The 16,771-nt window shown below is 38.5% G+C and overlaps 1 protein-coding gene across 3 annotated transcripts in view; it reads left to right on the top strand.

Moving 5' to 3' along the window:
- The window catches only part of MIB1 (MIB E3 ubiquitin protein ligase 1), a 79,266-nt gene that overhangs the window by 49,078 nt on the left and 13,417 nt on the right, over positions 1 to 16,771 (top strand). For all 3 annotated transcript variants that reach the window (XM_063451486.1, XM_063451485.1, XM_063451487.1), the window contains exons 13-14: positions 14,656 to 14,788; positions 16,545 to 16,631. In XM_063451486.1, coding sequence (XP_063307556.1) covers positions 14,656 to 14,788; positions 16,545 to 16,631 — 220 coding nt within the window. The remainder of the gene's footprint in view (positions 1 to 14,655; positions 14,789 to 16,544; positions 16,632 to 16,771) is intronic.

Raw genomic sequence — 16,771 nt, 5'->3', positions numbered from 1 at the left:
TGTACTTATGCCAGGGTGAAAGAGGGACCTGGTTTACTATGTGCAGTTACATGGGGTCTTATGAATATTAAGTAACTGTTCTTACCATTTGAGACATGATCCAGAGATCAATACCCACCGGTGAAGAGTGAGCATTATAGATTTTCCTAATGCACAAAGTGTGTGTATTTAAAAAAAAAAAAAAAAAAAAAAAAAAAATTCTATGTATTTGTTTTGATGATCACCTTTCACATGAGAACAGTTCATTTGATAAGTTTGTCCCAAAAAGTCATGACATAAGATTACAGTGTTTTAATTAGTTGGATAAATAATTTCCCCACAGACCCCTGACATTTTGGTTATGTTTACTTATTATGTTTATAAAATTATATGTAGAAGGAAGAAAACTCTTTTTTTGTTCTGTTATATTTTGTATGAAATAACAATATAAATGGCAACATATTTGAAAAGTAAGTCCTATAAAAACATTTATTTTAATATTGAATTAACCTGTTCATCAAGCACAACATTTTCCATGGCAATGGCTGCACAATTTTCCCCTATACATACACTAGCAAAAAGTATCACTGTGCAACATAGCCACTTTCTAGACTTTTTAATTGTTTGTATAATATCATCAATTCGTGCTGCTGTAATGGAATGAAGACAAATACTCTTTACCTATAGGTTATTTTATTATTTATTTGTTTATTTAGAAAAATATTTTACCAGGAAAGATATATTGCGATTTCTCTCGTTTTCTTATCAGACCCCTTGGTGTTCTGTAAGTGTAAATGTAGGGAACATGCCTTGTTTATTTGTGCTTACTAGTAAATGATAAAATAGTCACAATAAATCAGAAATCGATGTTTATTGCTCGTTTGGTTTACAGTCGAGAAGTAAAGAACATCCCCATATAATTACACTTTGAGTTATTTGCTGCAGAAACTCGATCTCGTTTCACGGTTACGAAGTTGCAATGATGCTCTGTGTGATGTCGACCTCAATGCAATCCTACAGCTGGTTGAAGGGGACCAAATCCATTGAAGAGGTGATTTGGTTCCATTTTACCAGCTTTAGCAAAGCATTGCAGCGCCAGAGGAAGCCAGTCAGCCGGAAATCTCAGCTTGTCTTTGAAGATAAGTGTTTTCTCTCGACCGCGGATGCTGCAGAGTGTGTATTTCTGCAGCAGTTGTCAAAACTGAGCACGGAAGCATATTTCAATATATACATTAGGGCCAAAAAGACACGTTGTGTGTAACAGTCATACAGAAAACAAGATTGCATTCAGTGGATAAAACACACAGGGAAAACTTAAATATAACAAACTAGACTTCCTCCATAAAAAAAGGATTTTTTTTAATAGTGAAAAATTGGTTCAGAAACATAATAAACAACTACTGTGTGCTATGGTATTGGTGTTGGAATTGCAAAAAAATTTAAGATTTTTTTATCTATTTATTTTTAAACAATCCGTCTATATTGTTTTTAAATTATTGCATAGTCTGTGATTTTAAATGTTGCTTCTATGGGCTCCTGCTTTATAATTTGACTATGAGGGTTAACCCATAGGAAGCTCTGCCTTGTCAGCCGTAGTAGCGTAGAAAGTGCTTTTAATATTATTGATTATGGATGCACTTTCCATTATTGCACTGTTCGTTTCATTTATAAAATGCATGCATTTGTCTGGAGATAGAGACCTTGGTACTGTAAATAATCGTTTACTGCCTGCACAAGATAAACCTCAAATCTGAATAGATTTAATTTACTGCGGTTTCTTTTTTTGTTTTTCTGTTCGTGGTTAAAGCATTTCCTACTACAGCCAACATACATTTGTCTTTTGCTAAGCTTGCAACCCAGGCCCCTTTTTACTGTAAATGTATTATTTACACTATGCATTGCCCCAATAGCAGCACAGCAGGTGCTCTGTGTTTCTGAATCGAGCGATAAAGGCTGCCATTAAACCAAGTTGCTATTTATAAGTTATATGTGAACAGTTCTGCAGATCCAGCTGCTCAAGTGTGCTCTTGGATGGCAATTCACTTTCGTGCATTTGCCATATCAGGGCAAGAAAAGGCCATGGAAAAAAAGCACTGCACCATTTGATAATGTCAGCATCTGTTCCCCATGCCAGTCAGGCATTGGAAATGTTTGAGTTACGACCATGTCAGCACATGCTCAGAGTTCAGCCTGTACTAGGTTTAAAAGGGGGGGCTGCTGATCCCGTGATGGAAATGACATTTAGAGTGACTCAGTGATGATTACGGCTAGAGAGCCTGACTTCCAACTGTTTGTGTTTATATAAATCTTGCTATAAACCTAGATCTATGCAGTTTATAATTATAGATGCAACACTGTAACGCCCATTAAATTTACGCATTTATTAAATGACAGATATGCAGTTGGCTTTTAAAGCATCTCCCAATCAATTCTAACTCTGTTGTGTTTCAATTAAACACTGCCCCTCCCCCCCCCCCATGACCCAATGCGATGCAGAATAATTTACAGCAACAATTCTAATACTGAAATGGTTCAAACATTAAACGGAAACAGTCGTAAAAAAATGTTTTGGATATAGCTTATGAAATTGGTATCCTAACATATTCTTGGGTGGCAAAAAAAGTATGTCAGAATCTCAATAACCTACTACATGTCAAGAGATGAACCTTGTTAATATTAACCCCTTAAAGACCAATGATTTGCTGCGTGTCCTCTGCAATCTTGTCCCCAAACATCTTATGGCAGTATGGAACATCTCGCTTCTTTACAATCGGAGGCTGTGAGCCGTCCTGCCGATATTAAATGAGTTGGACATTCCATTTTGCAATATAATGTTTCAAGATGATGGCATAGGCCTTGGTTAGTGTGGTTACTAATGATGCAATAAGTGCTTGTGTACGTATTGCATGCATTATGTGTATCCTAATACTTCAAGGAGAAAAATGCACTCTACTAACAAGGCTTCATCATCTTTATAAATGGGTGGAAATTACAGCTTGGCAAACCTGCTAAATCTAGTGCGTTTTTCCATTATTTTAATGGAAGCACCTGGATTAAACCTGTGTATCTTTAAAGGAGGCAATATGTAATTATACATTTTTACCCATTACAATTTTCCATGCAAATCAGCTCTAGGAATTTGAAAATGCCATATTCCCACCCTTTTAAGGTAAACTTGAGTTTAATTCGTTTCCCTGCAAGCTCAGCTGAATAATTCATTGTCAGATGTACCCATCTGCATTTCATCAAAGGTACATAATGTCCATTTATAGTTTTATAATACTGATGTTTGGTATTCTTAACTGTTTGCTTGCCGGAGGGGCATGTTCAACTGAAAGCCTGACCTTGGGAGAATCAGTGAACAGAACTTTCAGTTTGATCTAACACAATGCAGTGAGACTGTATGTTTCCGTTCTGTTAATATATCAATAATTGGACTGCACACATACTGACAAAAACAACATTAAAACTTTAAAAAAAAAAATGTTTTAAAAAAAAATCTTACCACTTTTTATTGGTAACCTCTGTGGGCTTTGTTTGTTAAACATATATTTTAAGTGGCAGGTTTATCTGTATCCATATACTATTAAATCAGCAGAATAATGTCTCGGTATTCACTATGGATATTGTGTTAAATAATTACATGTATATTATAAAATATCATTCTAGCCTATCGATACATATCACAAAAGTCACTTACTAGGTGAGAGCTTGTAGCCAAAAAAAAAAAAAAAAAAGCTTATACTTTCCTTTGTAAATTAGATACAATGCAAAGTCAATCAGGGAAAGTGGTAGGAGAGAGAACACAGTCAAACTTAATACCAGCAGTAAGCAATGCTGTCTTCGAGCAGTTGTTCTGTGAGCGGTGGTCCACACCTGACAAAAATACATACTTCTTTACATTCCATAGCATTGTTATGTTCATATGGGTACATAAAGAAGTATGTACTCTATGCAGGCACGTTATACACTGTAAGCAAGACGATGCTGCAAAGAAAACGTCATAGTGTCACATATAATTATTATTTTTAAAAAACCCACATAAACCTTATATTTGCTATTTTAACAGTTTGCCAGACAAGACTGCATTGCTGTGAGAGCCCCACTAAGGAGAGGCCTGCATCACAATGTAATGGCAGGCTTTCCAATTCTATGAATTGCACTAATTGGGAATTTGAAAGTTTGCGTTTCCCAAAAGATAGATAATAAACAAACAAAAAAAAACAACAACAAAAAAAAAACAAGTAAAACCATATTCCATATATCAGAGTTGAAAATGATCAATTTTATATTTTAATCCTTTGCGTGCCGGAACATAGTTATGTCAGTGTAAAGCACTCCGTAATTTATCCCTTTGGCACTCAAAGGTTTAAACAGACCAGCAGTAAAAACAAGAACCTGTTTTAACCCCCCTTTATTTCTAATTTCATTATGTGACCCCACCTCACCCCGCTGTGGCGTTTTTTTCAGCAAACTCGTGCAAATGTATTCCTAATTACACCATGTGTGACGGCAATAAAAAATGTTCTCTATTAGCAGGCCAAAGCATCACATGCGAATATGCAGTGTCAATTTATATATAAAAGTTTTATTTATATATAAATATATATATAGTAGCCTTGTGACTTACCTCCACCTGCTCTCTTATACTAGTCAGCATTCTTTACAACACCCCCTGCTGCCCTTTAAATCGATGACTGCAATTGTTTTGTATTTTGCCATGCTTACCTAGTCTCCTGCTTGCCTCTTGTAATCTCTCCCAGACACTGAAATAACTGGAATGATGTCACGCTGCTGGTGAGCCTCTAACTCCATCTGTATTTCATACAATGTGGGCTTTTGAAAGGCAGAGATCATTCTAGCGAGCTCTCGTAGTTAAACGTACTATCGGTCAGGTGTCCCGACAAAAAAGGATACATGAGCCAAAGTAAGATTCCTGCAGCGCCTGACAAAGCTAGTGCATGCAGCTGATAGGGAGCAAATCAGAGAGTAGCTGGTGATATAGCACAGTAATACAAGGAAAAACAGCATTGCAGCATTACTATTACGGCATACACTGTCAGGATTTAAATAGTTAGCAAACTACACAGCCATGCTACACTACGCTGCTGACAGCCTGCACACACACACACACACACACAAAGAACTTGCATAATCATATAACAATTCGCAGGCATTCGTGGTGCAGCAATATTTCTCAAAATGAATGTTAACATATTATTATTATTAATATTTTTTTGTTAATTGGAGGCAGGGGAAAGGGAAGAAAAACATTGCTCAGAATGTCCGGTTTGCAAATTAAATAGTTTTATTTAGAATGATGTTATATTAATTAAGCTCTTGCAGATCTGCATGTCTGTACTATAGATGTTAATAATTAGGCATACAGTGTGGCTGTCTCGTTGGTAACCCTGCCATTGCCACATAGGCCTACATTGTCTTGTTTTTTTGTCGTCTGGCCTTCCTGGCACGTTAACGGTTAATCAGAAAACATAGCTTCTGGCATTTTAGTCTGTCTATTGTTAGTGTCTGAGCTTTTTTTTTAATGCGTTTTAGTAGAGGCACGTGTGAAAAGTTGTCTGACGCTAGGCATTGTCTCTATGCTGCTTCATTACCACATTGCATTGAAGAGGACAGAAGTAGGGGGGGAGCAGTAAGGGCAAACACACAGTGACACTCACCTTCTGTCCTTCACCAGCTTAGCATGCAAGTATTTGTCTGAGCTGAGACATTCGCTGCACCTGCTTGAGTGCTGTTAGCATTCTCTGGGTCCAGCCGTAAGTGCTTCACCATGACCCAGAAAGTTTCTTTAGTGAACCTATTCCATGCTCAGGTTGAGGAGAACAATGTAACACAAATTGTAAAAGCAGTGCACTAGGGAGTAGAAAGTTGGATTAAAAAGCCTCCTTGTGTAACAATGCATTCTTTTGTTACAGGGTTTTCCTTTTGTTGAAGTTTCCAGATTGAACTGTAGGCACACATCTGTGTTTAAGCTACGACTTTTTTCCTCAGAGGTCATTGAAGCCTGCTTGCGAGGTCAAGACTCCCACATGCACACTGTACAGACAGGCAAATCCCCCACTCAAAGGGCACAAGCTAAACTGTTTCAGCTTTATAGGCAGCTAAGCATTTGAAACATGCAATCCCAGGCAAACGTTCCCCCTAGAGCCTCTCTCTTCCCTGACCATATTTAGTCAACCATAGCAAAAAATAGTCTCTCAGCTGTCGATTGTCGATCCAAGAGCTCTGAGAGCTCTTATCATGCTTTCTGCTTATTGATTGTTCATCCTGCCGAGCCCCAACTCCGCTCTGCCATTTGTACAGCTATTTTTAGCACTGCCAAATAAAGCGGTCTCTGATGTTTGCACTTCTATTACCCCTATTTTCACAGAGCGTGCGCTCTTACAACCAAATCCTGATGTGACCGTCACTATAGTTAGAACAGTGCAGAGAAAGTCTGCGTCTGTACAGATACGAAACAAATAAGTCTGTGCTTCCACAACAAATTGTACAGGCTGATTACTTGATCCGACAGAAGCGAAGAGTGCTTTGAATAGTAATGCATTATATCTGCAATCCTATTTGTCTGCACTGGAGTCAGTCATGTTCTATTCTTCCCATTGCTTTAGGTTTTTCATTATTATTACTAATATCTCATTTAGCCTTTTTATAGGATTTGAATCTGCAATATTTGGCATGTGTACACTTTGTCAGATTTATGTGGAACTGACCAGCTATATAACTATTTCGTAGATGATGGAAAATGAAGCATTTTCTTATATAGCTATTTAATCATTAACTTTACCTTTAAAATGGAATCCACTTTCAAGGTAGCAATTGAGGGGGAGGGTAGAATAACAGTGGAGAAATTGTTCTTTTTTTTTTTTTTCCTTCTTCATTTCAGTGATCACAATATGCTGTGGCAAGTTCTGGTGTCATATTTAACTTATACAATTTAAAGAAATGATGTGCCGTTTTCTTGACCTATAGGCCTTAGTCCTAGGTCACTCCGTGGTAAGCCTGTTTGGCAGCCGCTTTATTATCATATCCTCAAGAGACCCTCTCTGTGTTACATCACAGTCCACGAGGAATGCAGCTCATCAGACTGAAACAGCTGTCTCTTTAAAAATGTAGCGTAACCTAAGATGAGAACGCACAAGCATTTATTTAAAAAGAAAGTCCAATGGCGCATGGAAGAAATTAAACGTGATTGTGTTCATATGATATTTAGAGGGACAGTTCTCAAAACGAACCAGGGCTGTGTGAAGGGGAAAAGTTGTGTTTGTGTGTGAGTATGTAGAGGAGGGGAGGAAAATATTGATCACATATTGTATTGCAGACTTATGGCAGTTTACTCATACACATAGCATGATGTTGGAGAATTCCATATTGTGTTTGCATAGCTCATAGCTCATAGCTTTTAGGCTGGGAAATGTATTTTTATAGACATCTGGAACGACAAGGTCAGCCATCTTTCCAGTAATTATCAATTGAAACCTTTCTAGATGGATCATGGATTATTTTTGAGGAGTTAACAGAGGATTGCAGATTGCTAATCGTAATGTCAGCCACAGCAGTCAGCACAACTTTCCCTTTAAAATCAGAGGGGAAAAAATCCATGAAAGTCCAGCACTGAGTGCAGCTCCCTGTGCTGCTCTGTGCACCTCTTTTTATGTCACTGTGGGGCTTGCATGGTCCAATCAAATGCTTCTCATAAAAAAAGCATTTGATTGATTCGTTTTGCTGGCTCAAAGCACGTGCCTGCCCTGAACCAGCACGGGGAGGAAGGGATAAAAAAAAAAAAAAAAAAATGTAAGCTATAGAGGGACGTGGGAGGGAGGGGAGAGCAAGCTTCACCTGCACACTGTCATCATCAGTTTTTGCACAGCATTGATATTTGTTGCAGCCAAAGTCACGCGTGCTGGTGGTGTAACTAGCCACCGGCACAAAAATGATTATAACTCTGGATGTCCAGCGTTTCAAGCAGAAATGCTGCACATCCAGCCTCCTACCACCATGTCCACTTCAAATTACTGAAGTGGTCATGGTGGTTTAAATAACCCTTTAAACATAAATTTGGAGTGGGTACATAGTGAGACATGTTTTTGGTAAATAGGCAATGTATCCCACTATGAATGTACTCATTTTTAACATTTACCTTCTCTGATTTCTTAAACCTCCTGTTGACCGACATGGTTTTTCATCAAAGTTTGATTTGTTAGGCGTTCAAAGTGAATTTCAAATTTTAGACCTGAATGGCTGAACTGAAAACAAAACTGATTTTAAATACATTTCTTCTTTTTCTTCGTTTTATCTTAAAATGTGAAATTCACTTTGATTGTCTTCCAATTGAAACGTTGGTGAATAACTGAGAGGCTGTGGGTATTGGTAGTTGGGGATTCTTTAGGGCCACCTGTTAGTCTTTCTGTTGAACAATCCCACATTTAGCTCATTGAAGTCGTACTCAGATTTCCCCTCATTAACATTAGCATTGTTAATGAGGGGAATTGTATTTGGTTTTGACATACATACCTACATACATCCACACTTTCCTCCTCAAGGGAAATCACAAAAGAGCTTTAGTGAATTATTTGTGGTTTGAACTAAATCAGCGTTAATATTTTTGTTATCTGACACACAATTGTTCACTTTCATTTGACCTTGGAAGCATAGAAGGCTGTGTTAACCCTACCAGGCAGGAAACTTGAACCACTGAGGTTACAACTGGTATCGTAGTCAGTGCATCACTTATAAACTGTGGTTTCTAGGATGTGGTATCAGTGTGCACTGTGGTCTCCTTAAATCAAATGGGTCATTTAGACGTGGACCTCTTGGCTCAATGTGCCTATAGAGGTATTGGCTGCACCTCGCTGATGGGGCTAAATGAAAGCCGGAAAGGTCATCTGAGGTTGTTTTATAACTTATGCATAGGGATCCTGCCGACATTTTGGTTTTGCAATGTGCCGGTGGTGGGATTAGTCTGATATTAAAATGGTATAGGTTTCTTCTTAAAGGGCTCAAGTGAGCTGAAACATTAGACACGAGAGAAGACGAACTAAAGGGCAAGCTGCTTAGTTTTTTCTTGTTCTCAGCGTCCTTACAATTTCTTTTTTGTTTATCTACAGATTCAGATTTTTTTATTTTTTTTGCAGAGTTGGTAGAAAGATGCCATATTTAGAGACATGACCCATTTGCGCAAACCTATTGTAAAGTAGTGTGACGTGATTCCTCCTTGGGGGGGGGGGGGGGGAGACAGTATAAGCACTATAATCACTTGGCACCCTGGACTGACAATTAGGCAGACAGAACGCACATCATGGAAGATAGCACAGTTGCATGTGTGGCACACGATTTGCCAACAGCAAACACATAGCACACTTTTTTTTCCTGCATAACATTGCTATAAAATCCAATATAACTTTTATTCACCAAAAAAAAAAAAAAAATAGCACGCTTTACTAATCCATATACACCCCAAATGTTATAGGTTTAACATGGCTTCCCTACATCTGAGACATCACAGAAATGTCCTCAACCAGTGCAATGCGAGTGTGTCGTTAGATGTAAACTCAGAACACTGTGACTGCTCTCTATGCTTGGGCTGCTCTGAAACGGGACTAGCCACACAGGGTGTCTGTCAGCCTGCCATGCATGCCTGGTAAACTCGTGCTGTACCTTTTTCCAATGTTTGGTGGACCCTAGTAAGGGACATGGAATCTTTATAAACTGTTACCAGTTGCAATATGGCTGCTATCAGTTTATAATACATTGGCAATCATCCTATCTGATGATGGGAACTATTCATCAAATAAATCCCAGCTGTACAGGAGTTTATAGTTTAAGTCCACACAGACCTGAATGACACTCTCCTGATTGGAGCGTTTCCGTCTCAACAAGCAGCTGAGGAACGCTTTGCAGGAACTTGTTTATTTTATTAGTACATTGGATATTTATTGTCACTAGACTACCCCATATAATTGTATACATAGTCTTAAAAAGTGTATCATTCAGAACGTCGTTTTTTTAAAAATTGTTTTATTTTTGATTTTTTTTAAAAAAGAGTTCTGCATTAATAGTTTACTTTTTTGTTTGCAAGTATTCCTGGTTAACAGACACACCTGGCAACCTTTGAATCTAACTTGCTAAAGCATGTACCAACCAAAAGTACACTGGCTGTTAAACTGGCATTTGCTGTTTCACAGGCACCAGGAGATTTAGTTGGTAAACAATTGTCATGAATTAAAGAGCATTCCAAAAATGACACCACATTGGCACATGGTGAAAATTTAAAGTTTAAACTTTTTTTTTTTTTTTTTTTTTTTATATTTAAATGTAACGGTTAAAATAATAATAATAATAAAAAAAGAACATTGTGGTTAACTGTTTAGCGGGTAAACACGATGAAATGCTTTTTAATTCTCACTCTTTCTGCACATGGTTTACCAAGTTGCACATAGCAATTAAAACCAGTGTGACATTTTGTTTCCAGTGATATACGAAATTCAAGTCGGTGTGTGATGTTATTGATAGTCTGTTAAAAAAAATTAAATCAGATTTGATGCATGCATTGGCTTGCTAACAGAGTTTTGCCCACCAGATAAGGATATTAAAAGCTGCTGCATGGCCAGTAGTACTTTATTTCTTTTTATTTTTTCTTCTTTGTTTAAAATTAATTTTTGTTTACACACGTAATACTGAGTTTTAATGCACTGATTGCTTTTGAGCGTGAATAGGTTAAAATACGCCTATTTACATGGCTTATGTTCTCCTCTCCGTGCCCAGTGTCATATGAGAGCTTTGTTCATGCTGGGCTGCTGGTGACCGTATTCTATAAATAGAAAGCACATACAGCACCTATTTTTCACGACACTAACCGTGCACAGTCTAGAAGGCTATTACTAGTTATCCTTCTGTGCATCTGTCATTTTCTATGCTTTCTGCTGGTAGTGTGTCTCATAGAATTGGGTATACAGTTACAAGATGGATAATGTGAACAGATCCTTCCAATGGTGGCCGGAGTGGAGTTATTCCAGAGCTATGTCTTTGAAAACCTCTACGTGACTGTCCATAGCTAAATTACCATTCAATACTGAGTCATCACAATCCTCCCTTTAAGATCTGCATTGTCCTTCATTATTGCTGGAACAAGATATTTGATTTCTGCTTACACCTTAAATTTGCATTGCTTGCTAGCCAGTCATCTATGAAATCACATTCTGAATGTGATCTGTGCTAAGACTGCTATTCACTGGAGCTCGTCCAGCAAAGACTATAGATGGCCTCACTGTACTCTATATTATTAAGAGGGCTTATTCACAAAATGGTGATTTCTTATTGCCAAATATGCTTAAAAATAAAATAAAATAGTGTAGGCCTGTGTCAACGGAAACTTGGTGATGTTGAAGTATTTAAAGATTTGGTGTGGATGGATACTGCAGTGCTGGTGGACCTTGGGTGCCAATGAGACATCTGCTTTTTTTTGTCAGTAGGTAACGGTTTGATAAAACCTGGACTGCACTGATCTTCTGGCACCATAAGGTAATAGAAAAGGGGATCAGAGAGGCTTGGGACATTTGAGAGTTAAAAAGCCTGGACAACTGTACTTAGTTGGGAAACCAATGTTGACTGACAGAAATAGGGATTAAAAGAAGTTACTGTACCAAATAAACCAATCATTATTTTGGGACTGTGGGTTTTCTACTGTCCATTAGTGATTACTCGCCTCCTTCCCAGTACCAGGACTCCTCTGCTGCAGCCTCCAGCTCCGCCTCCGGTGATGTCATCATCCTATCGGACATCACCCACTACGAATCCCTCCAATCAACTGCGTCTCATAGAAAAGCTAGGGATTGGAGATGTGCATGCCTAGCCAAATGCAGCACTCCTACAATCAAATGCTATCAGCAGCATTTGATTCCCAGACCAAGCTTTACCCAGTCTGCAGGAGGAAGCCCCTCTAGTTTCTTTAGGGAGACAGCCATTAGAGGTGAATTTAACCCTGCAATATAAACATTGCAGTTCTCTTTAAAATAAACAAAGCAAAACTATGTTTTACATTGCACGGTTAAAGTGACAGGACGTTTTCACCCAGACTACATCAAGGAGATTAAGTGGTCTGGGATATTATAGTGTTCCTTTAAACTTAAAGGAGCAGTGTAGCGTCAGGAATGCAAATCTGTATACCTAATGCTATCTTGCAACATCAACGAGCTCTTTAGCCAAAGGTCCAATCCAATGTTCCTCATAGAGGAGCATTGGGGACTTATGCGCATGCATCGACACAATACAGGTGTGTAACATTTCAATGTTTAACATTCCAGGGTTAAAACTACAGGTCTGCTGCACCCAGACCACTCTATTAAGTTGAAGTAGTTTGTGTGCCTTTTAGTGGTCCTTTAATAAGAACACTTTATCTTGAAGTGCCATTGTCACCCTTCCCCCAAGTGAGTATTTTATAAAAAATATATGAATTAAATACTCACATTGGCTGTGTTTGAATATTCATAAAATTCAAATGCTGTACGACAGAGCAGTGACTATTTTGTCATATTTGTTTCTACACTTGATAAATGGTGGAGCTACCTTTGTCTGGAGTCCCAGACAGTAAATTAAGGACATGTAAATTATCATTTTGGATATTTATAAGAATGTCCTCCAGAAATTTACTTTCTAAATATCTCGGAAATCAAGTTCCAGCATGTATGAATAGCCATAGTAAATGGCAAGCTATATGAAAGACGTGTGATGTCCGCATCCGCATTAGATGTTTCTGATTTCTTTCATCCTATGGAAGACTCATTTATTTACTAAATTAATGCCAATCTTGCTTGAGAACTGTAGCAGAACTCCCTGTACCCTGGCTGGGTACCTCCGCCAAGGACCGCTTCCTAGCTGGAACAGGGGACAAACCGCAGCACTTCTGCCCTCAGTCACTGTGGCTTGACTGGGGTCCTGGATCCGCTACCTCCTGGAGTCAAATGGGGAATTCGGTCTAGACACCCCCAGGCACAGGACGACACTCAGTCCTGGGAGTTCTAGTCCTTACAAGGACTTTCCCCCTTTGAATCCTCCACACTGGAACAGTGATTAAAGGGTAGCCCTTTCCCCTCCCAGTAGCCAGACGACACTGTTCTGGGAGTACAAGCTGGAATACTTTAATGGCAGCCACAACTGGCCTTATATGCATGTCCCCATGCAAGGGGCACTCCCCCCTGGACCTGAGAGTAAGCCACAGTAAAAACAAATACACAATTACACAATTGGCTCTCAGGTCCAGGACACTCCCATACAAAATCAGATAATCCCTCCTCTGTGCCTGGGAGATAATTGGATCAGGAACTGTACTAATCTAACCCAAAAGTACCCTAAAAATACATAAAACCCCCACAAAAGTTACATTCCCTGATAGCCCTGATCTGGGTGACCAACATCCAAAAATCACACAGGTCAGTTCAGGGGTTCAGGAATTTCATGGAAGTCATTTATTTGACCAACCGCATGAATGGTCCCATGCCCAAAACAGTTCCATAGAATCAGAGCTTGTGGTCGATCTAGTTCGGTAGTTAAAAAATGAATAAACTACCGAACGGAATTCATAGTTCTACCCTGGAGCTTGTTCACCTTATTCAGACAAATGATTTCCTCGGTGTTATAAAACCGAACACAGGCGATCATGGAAGTCCAGCGGTGTTCGTGAGTTTCAGTATCCGAAAATAGTTCCATGAACTCGACGACCATTCACCTCTGCCTGCGTTCATGCGAACAAGATGGCCGCCACCTCGTGGTCGTCCGTAGGAATTGCGGCCACCCAGACCAACACTTAGAACACTTTGGTGGAAATTGCTACAAAGTAGCAATTAGGCTTAACAAGCTCCAGGATAGTCTCCGGTTCGTGCGGCTGTTCGGTTCCCGAACCATATAGTCTAATTACACGAATGGAGACTTTTATATTACAGTTTACAGGGTCCATAGTATGTAAGCAGGAGGCTGGCAAGCAGGCTCCTCCAGGAACTCGTGGCAATCTCACTTGAAAAGGGGAGTTTGTCACAAGAACCATGTGCTTTCAGCCTTGATCTCTGTCGAATCAGAATTGGATCTATCTCTTCCGTTTTGCAGCAACATCCAGCTGCACATAACGGCTCACAGTTTCCTAGCTGCTAAATTATATTCCTGGGTTCAGTTGGTGCATATTCCTAGATCAGTCAATGCTGAGTATCATTTATAGTCCGATTTATGTATTACAGTTATACCATTGTGTGTGGTCTCTGTGACTACCTGTGGTTTATAACTTTATGGTACATATATTTTTTTTAGCTTGACATGCAGACATTTCCAAACCTGTCTAGAGTTTATTTTGGAGGAAAATCCCATGTGGAAAGCTAGGTTTCTATATCACTTGAGATAATTTTGCTTTGTATTTCACTTTTTAGATTGTGTACACTATTTATTCTATGTATTAATTTTTATTTACTGATAAATGTCCCAGCATTATATGTACCTCTCTTCGACCAACTGAGTATGCTGTAATGTCGGAGCTTGATTCCATTGTATGAATTGGTCAGTGGATACCATTTGGCATTTTATTGAAGAGTGAAATTTACTGGAGATAATTTTCAGAATGTTCACCCTGGACCTGATATTGTAAACCTTCTCATATTATATTTAACATATTTCCAGTGCCATGCGTGTCCTGCTCTCCAAGCTGCCTCGACCGTGGATTGTAGATGAGAAGAAAGATGATGGATACACCGCCTTGCACTTGGCAGCTCTCAATAATCACGTTGAAGTAGCTGAATTGCTGGTTCACCAGGTAGGACCTCTTTTTATGGAATATGAAAAATAAAATGAAATGTTGAAATCTGCACCTCTTTCACATCTTGCAGATTGTCATGATTGTTATAATTTCATACTGCCAAAAAATTAAGTATTGGCTAGAATCCTTAGTATGAAACAACATTTTTTTCTATCTGTTTACTTGCTAATAGAATGATGGTTGGAATTATATTGTCTGTATATATAAAATTCCACCATGTCATTTAGTACGAAAGTGCAGTTTAAAAAGACATGCTTTTATTTACTTTAAAGGGCTACTTCAACCATAAACCAATGTTTTTTTGTTAAAGTAACCCTTGCTATCCTGGTTCCTTCCCTAAAAAAAACAGGGGAGGGAGCTTAAACTCACCACCAATCTTTGTGAGGCCAAGTTGTATATCAGCCCAATCCTCCTCCTCTGATGTCCCTCTTCCTTGGATGTCAGAGAGGGCACACTGAGGGGAAGAAATGGGCGACACAGTGGGGTGTGCTACCACTGATAAACATGCCTCACCTTGCTGACAAGGGCCGAAGAAGGCCGAGTCGATCGTCCAGGTTGCTTTATTTCACGTGCAGACAGAGACCTTGACAGTATTTTGGTTCTGGACTGCCCTCGTGGGTAGATCAGTCTGACATGCAAATGGTATAGGTTCTCTTTGATTTTTTTTTTTAAACCTGAGCAGGAACTAACTGATGGGCAGTCTACTGGGTTTCTCTAAGCTTTTCCCATTCTCAGAGTTCTCCTAGTCTCTGTTTTTGTTGCAAACATACATCATACCGCATGCCTTTTGTTTGTATTTATTATCTTTTCTTCCTTTGCACTGGATCCAATATCTGAATGGAGCCATTTTGTGTTCCTCTGTGGGATTTTTTTGACTGATGGATTGTGGGTAAATTAGTTTAGCAACTGAAATGAATCTCTGCTCAAGTTCTGCCCATTCCAAAAATTACATCCCCTATAGGAAAAGTAGTTCCTACTTTTTCTTATGGATAAATAAAACACAACAAATGTTGAATAAAAAAAAAAAAGAAATATTTTAAAACCAAGGGGAAATGGTAAGATAGTGCTGACTTTAACAAGAGACTTCAGAAACCATTGAGACCAAATTGTTGATATTAAAGTGTCTTTCTTTTACATTAAGCTCAGCTTACACCTTACAGAGTCATTCCTTTATATCAGGCTTGGGCAACACCTTTTGTAATAGCAAAACATTAGACTTTTTATTTTTTCTTCTTCTTCTGCCTAAATGTCATCTCCTTCCAGCTGATTTTTTATTTTAATTATTTAGAATCCCTATGCTTGCAGTGCTATTTGTAAGGCAAATCCTGCTGTTTTGTTTGCACATTTTATTTCAACCCACACAGAAACACATACTTTGTTGGTACATAACAAATATAGTGCTTATTCATAAACACATCAATGAATTCTTAATGGGAACTTTTTAAATCTTAATGTCATGTGTGACAATATAGTAATGTGGTTTAAATGTATATAAAGATACTGGTATTTCTTTCTCCTTTATATAAAATCAAAATGGCCTATTGAGCAGTTATGCCAATTCCTTTGTAATACAGAAAGACACTGTTTTTCACAGTAAAAAAAAAAAAAAAAAAGTTTAACACAAAGTAAGGTTTTACAAATGACTACAAGTGTATTAATGTTGCATAATTAGTGTGATCATAAAATAATTACAAGTCTTAGGCAGGTTACAGAATCGTACTGTATTAAATTGTGTTTCAACTCTTCTGTTCAGGGAAGTGCAAACTTGGACATTCAGAATGTAAACCAGCAGACGGCACTTCACTTGGCTGTTGAACGTCAGCATACACAAATTGTCCGGGTAAGAAGGCATTTTAATTGCCATCAGTCCAACATGATGCATTATCATGGATCAGTGGTTAATATAACAAACTGGCTACTCAAACTACTCACAAAGAAATACTCTTAGCACCATAACCACTACAGCACAGAATTACCAGG

This window comes from Pelobates fuscus, chromosome 4 (assembly GCF_036172605.1).
Source record: "Pelobates fuscus isolate aPelFus1 chromosome 4, aPelFus1.pri, whole genome shotgun sequence".
NCBI classification, from domain to species: Eukaryota; Metazoa; Chordata; class Amphibia; order Anura; family Pelobatidae; genus Pelobates; species Pelobates fuscus.
Note: the sequence above shows the minus strand (reverse complement) of the source record. Positions and strands in the feature narration are given on the sequence as shown.